The sequence below is a fragment of the Columba livia genome, chromosome 8 (assembly GCF_036013475.1).
Source record: "Columba livia isolate bColLiv1 breed racing homer chromosome 8, bColLiv1.pat.W.v2, whole genome shotgun sequence".
NCBI classification, from domain to species: domain Eukaryota; kingdom Metazoa; phylum Chordata; class Aves; order Columbiformes; family Columbidae; genus Columba; species Columba livia.
This window is the reverse complement of record NC_088609.1, coordinates 12,427,298-12,443,346: the sequence shown is the minus strand read 5'-3', so window position 1 is coordinate 12,443,346 and position 16,049 is coordinate 12,427,298. Positions and strand designations below refer to the sequence as shown.

At 37.6% G+C, this 16,049-nt stretch overlaps 1 protein-coding gene across 2 annotated transcripts in view; it reads left to right on the top strand.

Moving 5' to 3' along the window:
* HOOK1 (hook microtubule tethering protein 1) overlaps nt 1-15,929 on the top strand; it is a 29,563-nt gene extending 13,634 nt beyond the window's left edge. Inside the window, exons 9-23 of one of the 2 annotated variants that reach the window (XR_010474281.1) lie at nt 695-861; nt 1,459-1,599; nt 2,841-3,042; nt 3,737-3,847; nt 4,095-4,182; nt 4,267-4,327; nt 5,294-5,434; nt 6,091-6,178; nt 6,979-7,013; nt 7,609-7,691; nt 8,130-8,230; nt 8,588-8,689; nt 9,805-9,873; nt 10,953-11,278; nt 11,572-15,929. Coding sequence is in view for 1 of the 2 variants with exons in the window: in XM_021295636.2 (XP_021151311.1) it covers nt 695-861; nt 1,459-1,599; nt 2,841-3,042; nt 3,737-3,847; nt 4,095-4,182; nt 4,267-4,327; nt 5,294-5,434; nt 6,091-6,178; nt 6,979-7,013; nt 7,609-7,691; nt 8,130-8,230; nt 8,588-8,689; nt 9,805-9,873; nt 10,953-11,111 (1,548 nt within the window). In the remaining variant the exon portion in view is untranslated. Of the gene's footprint in view, nt 1-694; nt 862-1,458; nt 1,600-2,840; nt 3,043-3,736; nt 3,848-4,094; nt 4,183-4,266; nt 4,328-5,293; nt 5,435-6,090; nt 6,179-6,978; nt 7,014-7,608; nt 7,692-8,129; nt 8,231-8,587; nt 8,690-9,804; nt 9,874-10,952 lie in introns of both variants that reach the window. The other variant, XM_021295636.2, reaches the window with a different exon arrangement.
* The last annotated feature ends 120 nt before the right edge of the window (nt 15,930-16,049 follow it).

Genomic DNA, 16,049 nt, shown 5'->3' with positions numbered 1-16,049 from the left:
TGTTTGACAGGATGTTAAAATTAACACAACAGCTTTCACTAGAAAACCTTTAAAGGTTCTATCCTCTTAATCCTTTCCCATTTTTATGGCTGTTAATGGTACTTACTGTTTCAATGAAATGTTGTTCTCATTTGCTTAAGCTGTGAACACTTCCAATATTAAACTTGTTTGATAGTTGCAAGAAATGCATGCCCTGTATGAAGCTGTTGAGGTTTTTTTGCGTGTGTGCTTACTGGCTTATGGCGCCTGAAACCGCTTCTTGCGCGACCATTCAGTGCTGAGCGCACGGCAGTGCTGTGTTAGTGTGCTGCCCAGCGCCATCCTGCTGCTGATTGTGAAGTACCAGCAAGATGGAGAGCACCTTTGCACCGATCCCTACAGTTTTCTGTATGGTGTCCGTGGTATTCTTTTCAATGAAGCTGCCAGTTTCTCTCCATATCACATTGTCTGCCTTTCCTGTGGTTTCAGTTCCAAAAATTTGTCTGTTTGTAGAGGGACTTTTCCTCTAGTACTTCATAACTGTCATTCACTAAAGCATCTGTATGCTTGAGTATGCTCATGTAAATTACATTCTAAAATTTCTAAATGCTCAGCCTTTTTCATAAACTAATTTGGTGATGTAACTTGCTGTCTTGCTTCAGTTCTTCCCAGCTGGACAGGTCTGACAATGTTGACGCTGTTTTATCTGCACCAGGTGGCTGCCCTCCAGGATGAAAGAAACAGCTTGGTGTCAGAAAATGAGATTATGAATGACAGGCTAGAGCACTTAGATGACTCTATTGATGATCCAAATAATGTGGTTGCAAAGAAGTATTTTCATGCACAGTTGCAGCTGGAACAACTGCAAGAAGAAAACTTCAGGTATGAAATGATTTCTCTCAGAAATCCCTCAGCTGTCATGTCAAATATATCCTGAGAATTTCTGGTGCTCCTTCACGATTTTCCACCTCAATATCTTTTTCTAGGAAAACTTTCTAGTACTGTATAAACACTTTAAAGACAGCCCTTACCTTTGAAGTGTAACTGTTAATTGTAGAAATTACTACTTTATAATTGCCATAGTAGCCATTTGACACTTCAGAAAATGTGATGGAAAGCAGACAATGTGTGCCAAAGTGATTTCTGTGTAAATAAAACAAACCCTTAAGCTCCCCTTCCCCCAGCCACTATTTCTTTACTGCACCGGTTTCTTGTAAGTATTTATTTCTCCATGTCATCCCTATGGGTAGGGAAAAAAAACACTTTTCATGTAATCTCTCAATATTGATATGGTAAATTTGCAGCATACAATACATTGATTTAACAGGTAGACAGAATGTTCCATCCTTACAGTACTGTTTTCTGGCTACTTAAATCAATAGGTTTCTTTTGTCTTGCTTTTAATAGTTCTAGCACTAAATTAAAAATGTTTAATAACAGTAATAACTCCTAACAGAGTTCCTGTTTTTGATTTGGTAGGCTTGAAGCTGCAAAAGATGATTATCGTGTCCATTGTGAAGACCTAGAAAAACAACTGATTGAACTGCAACATAGAAACAATGAACTAACCTCTTTGGCAGAAGAATCCAGAGCCTTGAAGGATGAAAATGATATTCTTAGGTATGTTATAGAGGTAGCTCCTCACATACACGTTAGAAGGATTTAATGATTAAATCAAAGGCTTTGTATTTAACAAGACTTTTATCAGAACCATTACTTCTGCAGATAGATCTTATCTGATTGAAATACAAAATAAATGTTGGAAAATGACCTTCTGAAAAAGCAGAGATGGAGTACAAGCTTTCAGGCATAACCTCTATTGTGTGCATAAGAATAGCAACAAGGAATTGTTCTGTAAAGCAGGATTGATGAATACAGAAATTGTTCTTCATGTGGGATGGAAGGTGAAGTTCTGCAAGAATTAAGCCATTTTTATGGGGGAGTGTGTGTGCATTTTTATTAAGGGGACTGTTTTTGCAAGAGGCTGCCTTTTCTAATGTACAAAAGCATATATGCAGCTAGAACTTCAACGTAACTTTTAGTGTCTGCATTCTTGGCTAAGTTTAAGTTAGCAACATGATGAACAAAATGAAGATGAAAACACGAGCTTGATGAGAATAAAATTCCACTCAAGAAATATCCGAAGCAAATCATATTGAAAAGCAGGTATGCTATTTTATTCATAAAATAGCATGAGTAAAACATGGAAAGGAACATGGTTTCAGGTGTTTAACTTATAGTGGTTCTTAAATAACATCTGAAACAAATCTTAACTATAGATTTTCTTACATAATTTCCTTGTACTAGCTTCTAGTGATATGAGATGGCAGATATTAAACACAAATATTGAAATTCATTTGTATTTATGATCTGAATATTTTCTTACAACATATATTTGTGTTAATGATCAGCTGGTAATATGTGGTCATTCTATGCTAATGATTACTTTCATAGTGCAGTTATGTTCTAATTGTGTAGGAGTATGTATGACCCCACAATGAGAACATCTGCGTGTTTTTCCTTACTGGGTATTATCTAGCACAGGATGTTGTGCTGCCTTTGCAATGCACCCCACAGAATTTGCTAGAGATACTTGATAGACTAACGCTTGCTTGTACTTCTGGAATATGAATGTCAGTCTTACTCCCACTTAAACCCTGTGGTGATTTCAGTTTTCATAAGCAATCTTTGCAAAATTCAAGTTTGCATTGATTATGCATTGTAAAATAAAGCAGTAAGATTTAACTGCACCTTGCATCTCCCCTTGAAAATAGCTTCAATGTGCATGAAAGTAGAATTCAGCCTTTTTTAATCTTCTGAAGAAACACACTCATTCTTCTAATTCCTGTTTATACTTTAAGGAGTACTGCAGACAAGGCAAGTAAGCTGGAATCAACTGTTGAAGTTTATCGTAAAAAGCTACAGGACCTGAATGACTTCCGCAAACAAGTCAAATCTCTGCAAGAAACAAATATGATGTATATGCACAATACAGTCAGTCTGGAGGATGAACTGAAGAAAGCCAATGCAGCTCGTGCCCAGCTAGAAACCTACAAAAGACAGGTGAGGCTGCATCTACACTGAAGATGTTACTTTTTCCTCAGAAAGTCATCTTACCTAAATAAAAATTATTTTAATTGTTTCAATTAAAAAAAAAAAAAACAACAGCTTAATAGCCCATGGACTTAACCTGTATTGTCCCCTTAGAACTTCTAATTTGTGAAAACTCCTTTATACTCTGCCACTCACTTTCTGTTTTTCCCTGTTTATTAAGTTAACAAGATTAACTGTAGTTGCCATCTCAGCTGATTGGTTGTCCATGGTTTGCAGGCTTTTCTTCATTACTTTAACTGAGGTAATTTGTGGGCCTGGGAGAGGTTGTTCAGCTATTACTCAGACCAGCTGTATGTAATATTCTTCACTTCACAGAAATTTATTTTAAACTGTACAAGTTTTATTCTGATTTCCCTTATTTCAGTAGTAATGAAGTGATACAGGAGTTAAATATATATGTAAAAGAGGGAGCAAAACAAAACCAATACTAAAGGAAAACAAACAAACAACCCTCCCCCCCAACCAATCAAAAAAAAACCAAAACAAACAAACAAAACCACTGCCTGGTATTAGTCCACTCCCACAGGCTTGGAGAACCAGCTGTTTATTTTGCTGACCTGGGCAGGAGTGGAGGCTTTAACATGGCTTTTAAAGGTAGCAACTTAAGATATTAATGTGCTGAATATAGTCTCTTTATGAAAAGGTCCAGGAGCTTCATAACAAGCTGTCTGAAGAATCAAAAAGAGCTGATAAGCTAGCATTTGAAATGAAGCGGCTTGAAGAAAAACATGAAGCTTTGATCAAAGAAAAAGAGGTAAATCTCTCTTGAACGAGAGTTTATTTGAACACCTAATGAATTGCTCTCAATTGCTTTGTTTGAGGAAAACCTTCCCAGAAGTAGTGCTACCATAAAAATGAAGCTTAGGGCCGTGTGTGTGTATACACATATAAAACAAAATATATCTTAAAATGTGTGTGTCTTACTACTACACCTGCTTAATGTTATTTGGTCTTAAAGTGGTGCAGTCTGACTTAATTCTACTTCAAATACATCTTCTTAGAGGCTGATAGTACAGTGTGATACATTAAAAGAGACAAATGAAGAGCTCCGGTTTTCACAAATGCAGCAGGATCACCTGAGTCAAACAGGTATTGCTTTACTTTTGGAGGCTTTTCTATGTATATTAGTGTTTTCTTTAAGTTTACTAAATTAAACTTCCCATGCAATTTCAGGTGCATCTCATGTTAAAAGCCATGAGAATCTTGCTGCTGAAATTCTGCCAGTGGAATATAGGTAAGGTGAAAAGGTTGAGGTGGTTTGGAAGCTTTTATAGGCGAGGCATAATGTTGTTTTTTACAGAATCACAGAATGTTAGAGATTGGAAGGGACCTCGAAAGATCATTCAGTCCAATCACCCTGCTGGAGCTGGAACACCTAGATGAGGTTACACAGGAAGGTGTTCAGGCAGGTCTTGAATGCTTCCAGAGCAGGAGACTCCACAACCTCCCTGGGCAGCCTGTTCCAGTGTCTGTCACCCTCACTGAGAAGAAGTTTCTTCTCAAATTTAAGTGGAACCTTTTGTGTTTGAATTTGTACCCATTACCCCTTGTCCTGTCATTGGTTGTCACCGAGAAGAGCCTGGCTCCATCCTTGTGACACTCACCCTTTATATATCTGTAAACATTAATGAGGTCCCCCCTCAGTCTCTTCTTCTCCAAGCTAAAGAGACCCAGCTCCCTCAGCCTTTCCTCATAAGGGAGATGTTCCACTCCCTTAATCATCTTCGTTGCCCTGCGCTGGACTCTCTTCAGATTTTTTGTGAAAGGTTGGTTTTTTTGACAACCTGACTCTGTATCCTACTTCTTGCTTTCCCTCCATGATGCTTCTCTGGACCCCCATGTATCAGTTGATAATTCACTGACAGAATAAATAAATAGTACACAGCAACTAAGACAGAACAGCCAAAGGCTAGGTAATGTTACTTTTGAAGTCTGGCAGAGTGAAATATGAAGGCACAATAAAATCTGAGTTTGGAGCGACTTAAATTAAAACTTTGTTCATATCTCTTAAGCTATTGTGGTGTTTGAAAATTATAATTTAACTTTTAATAAAGAATCACATTGTTACTCCAACTATGTCCTTAAGCAAAACTTGTTTCTCTCAGTTTAAGGTTGGGGGAGCAAATGGGAGTATTACATCCTATTCTTAGTCACCTATTTCTTAATTAACAGTGACTTTTTTTTGTTGTTTCTGATTCAGAGAAATGTTTATTCGGCTGCAGCATGAAAACAAGATGCTTCTATTAAAACAGGAGGGATCAGAAAACGAACGTATTACAGAGCTCCAGGAACAGCTGGAGCAAAAGCATCGGACAGTGAACGAACTAGAAACTGAGAAAAGGTGATGGGTGAAACAGCATCTTAAGATATTGCAAAACGTGATTTCTGTACTTTCAGAGCACCTATGTGGCTTGCATTTGTAATGTAGCACTCTGCAGGAAGCCAGTTATGCTTTTTCTGTCACCAATGTAATCATTAACAACAGGTCATGAAGCAAGCAAGAAGGAAAGTAGCATAAATGTGGTGGTGTGAAATGTGGTACATCTGGGGCTAGTGTACTCTGAAGGAAGGGTTGCTTATAGGACACTCTTCTTAACTCTGAATGTTTCTTGGTAGACCAAGAATGGATGTAAACTCATTTCCAGAACTTCAAACTAATAATGTTGTAACACTGGGATATGGTCTGAATTTCTCTCATTTAATGAATGCTGAAAGCAGTTTCCTACAATATGAGAATTTTATGTAGTTAAGTTTTTTTAGAACTTTAAAATTATTCTAGGTCTTTCATTATAAAATGTTTAATAAAGTTGCCATGTGTTTGTTTTAGTAGTTCAATTCAAGCTAAATGCATTTGTAATCAGTTTCTTTGTGGTTTAAGTCAAGCTGGGTTAAGCTGGGTAAACTGTCTGAAAAATTACAATCCAGACATGAAACAGAAAAGTCTAGTTCTCTTATTACCTATTTAGATAGGTGATAACGATATTTTCTTCCTAAAAGGCTAAATGAAGAGCGTATTGGAGAATTACAACAGCAGATGGAAGATCTGCAAAAGACTTTACAGGAACAGGGATCCAAGTCTGAAGGAGTAAGTGAAAGTTCAAGCTGCTTGACCTTAAAGACATCTTGTCAGTTTTGTTTAAAATCCTTCAGCATAACAGTAAGTCATTTATTTAGATGCACTGCTTCTTTTTCAGTGTGTCTAGTATTGATAACTACTAAGAAGGCAGGATTGTGGTTTAGTGGCTTTTTTTCTTTTTCAATTTAGTTTGAAAAGCATTGCAGTAGTAAGAGTGAGCAAGCTCTGAAGCCCATTTGGGTCACCCAACCCACCCCTGCAACATGAACAAACATACACCTTTCAAAAGACCTTACAAGCAAATACCTTAAACAATTGATGCTGTTCAATGCCTTCTAAAAACTCTCCTGCATGAAAACAGCTCCCCAAGTTTGTGTAGCAGAGACTTGGCTCTGCTGTATTCAGTGCAGATGAATTTAGTCACTATAGTATGAGAATCCATGAGACCTCCACACCAATTGCATTTCAGTTGAAAAGTTCTTGTTTTATGTGATTCCTTCTCCTTCTTTAAGGAACTGTAACTTTTCTGACTTCCACTTTACTTTTAAAAATCTCTAGTTTTATCGTTAAGTGGTGGTATAGTGAAGAGGATAGTGTTAAAGGAAAAAGGTGCTGGAACTGGTATCTGTGCAGTACAAAAAGTGAATGCAGTTACAAAAAATGCATTAAAAATGCAGTTTTCTTAGGATTTATTTGGTTTGACTTATTTAGGTGTGCTAAGTATTCTTGGCTGATTTGTAAGAGCACTTCAACATTTCACAGTATGAAATACTGACATGTAACTCAGTTTTAACTCTTTTCTTCTGTAGTCTAGCAACCTGAAGCAGAAATTGGCAGCACACATGTAAGTAAGCCACATGCATCCACCATAGCTTATTTATGCTAAATAATTTGACTATTATAACACAGAAACTGCTTAAGTCTTTGTAGGGATGTCTTGTTTTTCTAAGCCACTTGATTTGAGAATCCTGTACTTAGGGGGTTAAGTGTTGTAGTTTTGTCAACTCTGATCATGAGAATCTTGTAGTACTAGTATCCACTTAACTGTCTCTCTGTCACCAATAGCATTTTAACTGTTCTGACTCAACAACGGCCTGCTAGAACCATCCACTGTTACTGGCCTGAAAACACATTTCATTCTTCTGAAATACTTCCATCCTTTCAGCTGATGTAGGTCCTGCTAAGGAGATGCTTGAATGTTTTTTGGTTGTTTTGTTCTTGTTTTCTAGCTTTAGGTAAATGAGACTCAATTCAGAACTCACAACTTTTTATGGTTCTTTTAAAATACCTGCTAATATTTCTATTTAAACTTAAAAGAATTGCCAGAGTTTAAAACAGTTGTTTAAGCACTTTGACCATCAAGTTTCAACTTTCAGCTCTTAAAACTGTGCACAGAATTATTTGTGAACTTTATCCTTAGTCCAGACTTTCATTTATAGGGAAAAATTAAATGAAGTTCATGATGAGTTACAGAAGAAAGAAGCTGATCTTGCAGAACTCCAGCCTGATATTAGTCAGAACCGTAAGTTGTTTTGTGTGGTGGTTTGGTTGTTTTGGTTGTGTGGTTGTTTTTGGTTTCTCCTTTAAAGAGACTCGCATGTTCCCTCTGAAATTATTCCTGTGGCCACTGGGCTATGGGATACTTGTCAGGATAAGGCTTTCTGCTGCGGTGCAGCTTTAAACCTGAAATGGGGGCAGGGGAAGGGGTTTTTTGCACATGGTAGTGGGCAGGGAGAGGTTCCTGGAGGCTTAGTTTTGTTGAACAGTGCTGTTCAAAATGGGAATTCAGTGTCAAGTGGGACCTTATGGGTACAAGTGAAACAAAAATAGGAACTTAAGAAATTGTGTAGTAGCTAAAATGTTGGGGGGCGGGGGGGCGGGTGGTTAAAGAGAACACAGAAGCCTTGAAAGTACCATGTTGATTTTTATTATGTATGTCTTTGATAATTTCTGTAAATAGCCCAGAAGATTGGAGAGCTGGAAGCAGCTTTGCGAAAAAAAGATGAGGATATGAAAGCAATGGAAGAAAGATATAAAATGTACCTTGAGAAAGCAAGAAATGTGAGTGGCCTCTTACTGAATGTATACATTACTTCCTGTAAGTTGTAAACAGATTGATTTGAGTCCTGTGTGTCTACCTCCCAATTAAAATTAGTGGCTGCGTGTTGCGTTTTCAGTTAAATTGCCCAATTGCTGTCACTTAAGTGTATGAGAATGGGTTTTAGGCTAAAGCATGAGATGTATTATTCCTTTGCATCATTTGATATTGTCTGTTGTGTGGTGTCACAGCCTAGTTCTCATCGTAATTACCTGACTAGTGCTCAGTCTGTTTTCATATTTCTACCGGGAGCAGATGAGATGCAGAGCTGTTGAGAATCAAACCTGACTCATAATGGTTTTTTTTTTTGCTTTGTACAGGTGATAAAAACCTTAGACCCTAAGCTAAACCCAGCATCAGCAGAAATTATGTTGCTCAGAAAACAGATAATGGAGAAAGACAAAAAAATTGAAGCACTAGAGGTAAAAATTTACATATATGTAATAATAACTTTAGTATATTCTACTGTCTCTGATATTAGATGCTCAAGTTACTGTTTCTTAATGATCCAGTCCCATTCAATGCTGCATTCAATTATAGAAACTGCACAGACTGTCAAACCTAGAGATTTTTATTTTGGCTTAATTAACCTTGCAGCCTAATAGAAGTCTGTACTTTTCAACAGTGCTTTTCAATATAGAACTGAAACTCTAGTTTGGAATCTTTGTAAACCCTCTGAAAAATCTGTAAGTGAAATACTTAAGACAAATAGTTTTGCAGTGTTATGGTAACTTGTACAGAGCTGCAGAGTCTGGCCTTTTTCAGTAGTACTGTATCTTTGTTCATATGAGGGACTCAGTGTTTGAGCAATGACTTGACTTTAGTAGACCTCTGATCAATCAGTGGCTTCATGTACTGGAGTTCTTGAATCTATAAAGAAGAGTAAAACCTATTAAGTCAGTAAACTGTGGCTGAAATCCTGAAAGGACTGTCGATGGGAGTCCAAGGATAAAGAAACAAAAAAGAAATGGGAAATGCTGCATTCAGTTCTAATAGCAGTATTGATAGGACTGGTTAGAATAGTTACCTGAGAAAATGCAAAATTCCTCAACATGAGTTAGTAGGCTAAAAGGTCTGACTTTATAAATGCCATGGCCGCAGATTTCTTTTACATACTAGATAAGTATACTATATTGCAATTAAATGTAGTAGCAATTCAGTAACACAAGAATGTTCAGCCGCTAGAGGTACATTCTTGTCTTTGACTTTCAGGTAAAAAAAATATGAAATTATTGATAGACTTTCTGATACACTGTAGACTTTCATGCATTTCTCCGCACACACAGACACCCCCTCGAAGTATGTTTCCAAGTTAAAGTGCAACTTGTGTAAAGTTTTGCTGCCTCTTGAAATGGTCTAAACTTCTCTCATAGTCATTTATGGAAATATCTTTATTTACACTTCTAAGCCTTCTAGTTATTTTGCATTTTTAAGCATTTCTGCTGTATGTGTTTATTTCACTCAATGGACTCAATAAGTTTATGAAGATTATTTTTGTGTTTTAACTGAGATTTTCTTCTCTATTGTCTGCTTGCAGGCTGAATACAAACTTGCTAAGTTACGTGATTACGAGGAAAAGCTTATTGTAACTGCATGGTATAACAAGGTGGGTCAAAAGTTCACTTGTCTATCTCAGAAATCACAAGAACACATTTTGCCAATTTTGACAGTTAAATCTTACATCGCTTTTTTTTCTTTCGTAGATTCATTATAAGCTTAGGAGAGAAGGCTAACAGTTTAGCTACTTGTGGCACAAGGGTCCACCTTGCAGATTAGCACAGCCTCACACATAAAACAGGGAACTAAGGAGAGGAGAAAAGCCTTGAGGATTGCAGTTTAAAATGAGATCAGTCTTCCACTTGCTAATTCCGACTTTAAGCCAGAAGGCAAACTTGAGTTATAGCTGGAATTTCCAATCCTGTTCATGTAACTTAGGAGACACCACCATCATCATTTTTTATAGCAGTGTAAAGGAAAAATATTATAAGTAATCTATTTTTTTTTAAGCTTTTGTTATGTTTTCTGCTTGTCTTGTGTGCTTTAGAACAGGAGACTTAGAAGTAAGTATAGGCCATGACTTCCATGTTAGTAATATACTATTTGCTGCCACAAGTTTCTTCTTGGATTTAGCAGGTTAGATTTCTGATTGTTCAATGGCATTTGTTGTTGGAGGTTTTGGACTTGAGACAAAGGAATGCTGTGGTTCAAAAGGTTTCCAGACTCCTGCTGTAGATGTTCAGTGTCTTTAGGGCAGTATTTGTAGGGAAAAAAGCTAAAGCGTCTTCTCATCCTGCAGCAGCATTGCAAAGGTTGTTAGAATGCTTGATGTTAGGTTGCTGTGAAAAGGACTGGAGGAAGTTCTTAATCTCTACATGAAGCAATGTTTAAATAGGATTTCATAAAGACTGGAATGAGAAATAAAAAAAATAGTAAAATTAAATAGCTTACTTAATAAAGGAACAACTTTACAATAAGCTAAAATTAACACATTCTATATGAATGTGAATGAGTCTTTTTTTTTTTAGCATTGGTTCGTACCTTTTATGGTAGCAAGAGGGCATATAAGAAATACAGTAAAAGAAATTCTGTGTGCATCCTGAGTAAGCATGAGCTTTGTGCATGTAAGATGACCTTTTTTTGGTCCAGTTTTTGCTATAGTGTAAATGTTGTTTCACTTATTTGCAGAGCCTAACTCTACAGAAGCTAGGTATGGAATCCAGACTGGTTGGCAGTAGCGGTGCTTGCAGAGACGGTCCTGGACGCTCCTTCCTAGCTCAACAGCGTCATGTCACCAATACCAGAAGGAATCTCACTGTTAAAGTACCGGGTGCAACATCTGATTAAGCCAGAAGGACCATGAGGAAAACCTATATGCTAAAGTGTCCTTAAATGCTTTATAGCTTCCACTTTAACTACTTGATGCAAAAGAAGGTTAAAATGGTGGGCAACTGCAAATTCAACATCAGAACTGATCAAGTGGTGATAAAGTTGATCAGTGGTGTGTCTAAAAGGTAGTACTTAGCTTTCCAAGTAGAAGTAGATTTAATAACTGCAGTGTGTATTTACAAGCACAACTTAAAAGATTTATATTTCCCTTCAGAATATATTGTAAATATAGAAATTGGCACTATATATTTAAAACTTTATTTAATGGGTTTGGGCTAGAAAGTTGACTTTTATAATGGGAAGTTGTTATGCAAAAATGTACTTCAGGAAACTGGCAGTACTGGCTGTTTTTGCTGGGCTCTTCTGAAAATTAAAAGATTGGTACGATGTTTTAAAAAATACTTTTTTTTTTTTTTAGAATACAGTTTTAAGAGGAAGAAGATACTTGCATTTATAGAAAAAGATTAAAAAAGGTTAGTACTAGTTGACTTGTTATATAACAGAAGACAGGATTTGTTTTGTCATCTCAAGTTCATTTTAAAAAATTGAAGGTTAAGTTCCTGCATAGATACATTAAGGAAAACCTCTCTTTAAGATGTTGAATCCATTAAAGCCAAATAAGCTGTCTTTCCCTGTGTAAGAAAAAAAGCTATGATAATAATTCAAAAGTCTGGGCATGTTTTAAAAGTCTGGAGTATTGGTACCCTGCCTTTCCTTGCAGAAGGGGGGTTAGGTGGGAAGGAATCCTATTTGTTTCCAGCTATTTATACAACCCTGTGTATAGAAATTAATTTTCCTTTTTTTTTTTGAATGTAGTGTCACTTTAGTTATTGTGAACTAATTGGACTGGGTAGGTGAATGAAAGATAATTTTGCTACTTGTTGGCAGCGAGAAAAATGTATGAACTGTAATAGCTTTGCAGTATCTAGACTGAAGAAGATGAAATGCAAATTGATACCAGAAATCGTGGTGCAGGGAATTGCTATCTTTCACCAAATTTGTGTTGCTATTTACCAAATGTCTTATTTTTGTTGTAAACTATATTTTTAGGAAACTTGTTAATCACAGAATGTTAGGGATTGGAAGGGACCTCAAAAGATCATCCAGTCCAATCCCCCTGCCGGAGCAGGAACAGCTAGATGAGGTTGCACAGGAAGGTGTCCAGGCGGGTTTTGAATGTCTCCAGAGAAGGAGACTCCACAATCTCCCTGGGCAGCCTGTTCCAGTGTTCTGTCACCCTCACTGAGAAGAAGTTTCATCTCAAATTTAAGTGGAACCTCTTGTGTTCCAGTGTGAATCCATTACCCCTTGTCCTACCGTTGGTTATCACCAAGAAGAGCCTGGCTTCATCCTCGTGACACTCACCCTTTATATATTTGTAAACGTTAATAAGGTCACCCCCTCCATCTCCTCCAAGCTAAAGAAACCCAGCTCCCTCGGCCTTTTCTCATAAGGGAGATGTTCCACTCCCTTAATCATCTTTGTTGCCTTGCGCTGGACTCTCTCCAGCAGTTCCCTGTCCTTCTAGAACTGAGGGGCCCAGAACTGGACACAGTATTTCTGGTGTAGTCTTACCAGGGCAGAGTAGAGGGGAAGGAGAACTTCTCTCGACCTACTAACCACCTCCCTTTTAATATACCCCAGGATGCTGTTGGTCTTCCTGGCCACAAGGGCACAGTGCCGGCTCATGGTCATCCTGCTGTCCACCAGGACCGCCAGGTTCCTTTCCCCTAAGCTGCTCTATAATAGGTCATTCCCCAGTTTATACTGGAAGCTGGGATTGTTCCTACCCAGATGCAATACTCTACACTTTCCCTTGTTATATTTTATTACATTTTTCCCCGCCCAACTCTCCAGCCTGTCCAGGTCTCTGGATGGCAGCACAGTCTTCTGGTGTGTCAGCCATTCCTCCCAGCTTGGTGTCATCAGCAAACGTGCTGATAGTACACTCTTATTCCCTCATCCCAATCGCTGATGAATATATTGAATAATATCTACCCCAGTACTGACCCCTGAGGCACTCCACTAGATACAGGCTTCAAACTGGACTCTGCCCCATTGACCACGACTCACTACCTGAGTCCACCTCACTGCCTGATCATCCAGACTGCACTCCCTCCGTTTAGCTGTAAGGATGCTGCAGGAGACTGTGTCGAATGCCTTACTGAAGTCAAGGTAGGCCACATCCACTGCTCTGCCATCATCTATCTGCCTTGTTATGTCCTCGTAGAAGTCAATGAGGTTGGTCAAGCACAACTTCCCCTTGGTGAAGCCACGTTCACTGGCCCCAATGATCCTCTTATCCTTGATATGCCTTGAGATGGCACCGAGGATAAGTCGTTCCATCGGTTTCCCAGGGATGGAGGTGAGGCTGACTGGTCTATAGTTACCCAGGTCCTCCTTGCCCTTTTTGCAGACTGGAGTGACATTTGCTTTCCTCCAGTCCTCAGGCACCTCTCCCATTAATGTCCATTCTTCTTTGCAAACGGTCTAGACCAAATTCGTTATACGTGTACTTAAAGGAAATAAAATTGCAGCAGCCCTTAAACTTAATACTTGAGGGTGCTGTACCAGTCTGTGATCTAATTTAAAATTCAACCATATGCATGAAGGAAAGCCTATATCTATCTTCACCATCAAGGCTATCTTTGATTTGAGAGCAGGGTTCAGCTTTGCAGAATATAAGTTTTGAATGGTGAAATTTGAGTAGTCTTCCATTTTGTATGCCCCTCAGTATGGCTTGTTCTTTGATTTCTTTCTTCCCCAGCATCTTAAATTCTTAATTGGGCATTGCATGCATTGCTAGAGAAGTGGGAAGTATCCATTTTTAGTACTTAGCTAGTGTTGTTTCTTAGTTGTGGTGATGGTTTTAGTGCCATACATTTAGGCATTTAAGAGCTTTCTTCTTTTAAAATTCTGTCTACACAAGGGGTTGTTTAAAAGCCAGTCTCATGCTAAAATGTGGTATCAGTGGAGAATACACCAGGCAAACTGCTGTTGGGCAGTTTTGTCTGTCAGGTTGTGTTCTTGAGGATTCTGTTCTTCTTTGGACTATCTTTTGGGTTTTGAGGTCTTTTATTGCTGCAGTGATATTATTGGGGTTTGTATTTTTAAGGTACAATTGCTCGTTTGATCTGCTAGTGGGGAGCGAGAAGGTGCTGAGCGGTGCAAGATGCTTGCATTTCTGAAGCCTGGTAGTTAGATGTGTTCTAGTGAAATGTGAAACTGTCCCTGATGGTGTTGAGTGGGTCTCTTAACCCTTGTTCTTTACAGCATGGAAACTTTCATGGGCATCTTTCAAATACTCATCTAGTTAGTAGTCTTGATGCATTTGTTGTACTTCTCACAGTAGTTGAGCTGTGTCAGTAGTCATATCAGGTAAAGAGTAGTGTAAATTTGGAGCAAATGTCTTTATATGCTTCTCAAAACTGCAGACCCTGGGACCAAAAATGACCAAGAACCTCCCTATCGCTTAATTGGAAGCTTGTCTTCTGCCTAGTGATGGAAGAATTTGATTACAGAACTACAGAGAGGGAACAGCCTTTTTCAGGGCAAGGTTGCCCCCGATAGTCTTGTTTGGGTTGCCAAAAATCTGGTTTTCAGGTACTAGATAAAATCTTACGTATTTGAGACGTTCTCCAAACTGTTAAACGTTAAGGTTGTGAATATAACTTCAGTGTTTCTTTGGTATTGACAACCTGTTTAAGAGTGGCTGTTTTATAACTGGTTAAACTTAGGTTACATCCTATGAGTGAGGAACTGATCTGTAGAAGTTAATGTTTCATCATAAGCCACAATGTTGTATTCACTTCAGCTTACCTGGCTGTGCAGAAGGGAGCATTAGAATAAGTATCATTTTAATGTTAACTTCATTCATATCAAACAAAAAAAGCTACATATAACGTTGCTGTGTTACAGCTGAGATGTATGCAACATATAGCAGCAGAACAATATCAATACAATGTTATTTGATGCAACATGTACCACTGCTGAGGCAGGACAAAGAAAGAGGCTACTTTTCTCTGCAAGATGAATTTGTATCATGCCCAGACAGCACAGGTAGGGACAGATTGAAATTAGGCGGTGAAATCATTAAATACTGCTGAATTTACTCAGCATTATTAGTAACTTTAGCCAGTTTCCAGTAAAACGGGTAAAATAGATCCAAAGAAACAAAAATATTTTTGATTGACATATCACTTAATATTTTTTTTATATGAGATTAAGAATAAGCACTATGGAAGTGTTTTGTAGCAATAATACAAATTTAACTAGTAGGTTCTTTTACTCAAGGTGGATCAGGCAGCAGTTTTGAGAAGATTCTTTTGCAACAACTGTATTATAGTAGATGTAAGAAACATTACCTGAAAAGAAATTTTCACCTAGCTGATTTTTTTGTTCTTTAAAAATATATATATATGGGTACCTTATTTTCTGCAGCATACACTTACTTGGAAATAAGTAATTTAAGCAATACTGATGTTTTATTTAGGTAGCCGTACATAGTTTAGTAATTATAAAATGGAAACACTTATTTACAAGTTGTTAGTGTCTAGTAAAGTCATTTTCTTAATTTTCTTTGCTCTTTTTCCCTTCCCCTCACTAGTCAAGCTGGAGTTAAGGTTTTCAGTGTATCTGTGTCTACATATTCTGTTTAAAACAAATGTAAACACTTGGTTGCATAGAATTCAAAAAATTGCACTAATTTTAAAATTTTGGTTTTATTTTCCTTTGGAAAGAATTATTTTATATTCACTTAAAGATTTTTAAAATTAAGTCTCAGGTGTCTTTATTCCAAGCAATATATTTAATAGTTCCTAGCTGATGTAAGTATCCATATTTCTGGGCAACATATGAACTGGATTTGCACATTGTTATAATTACACCATCTAAACT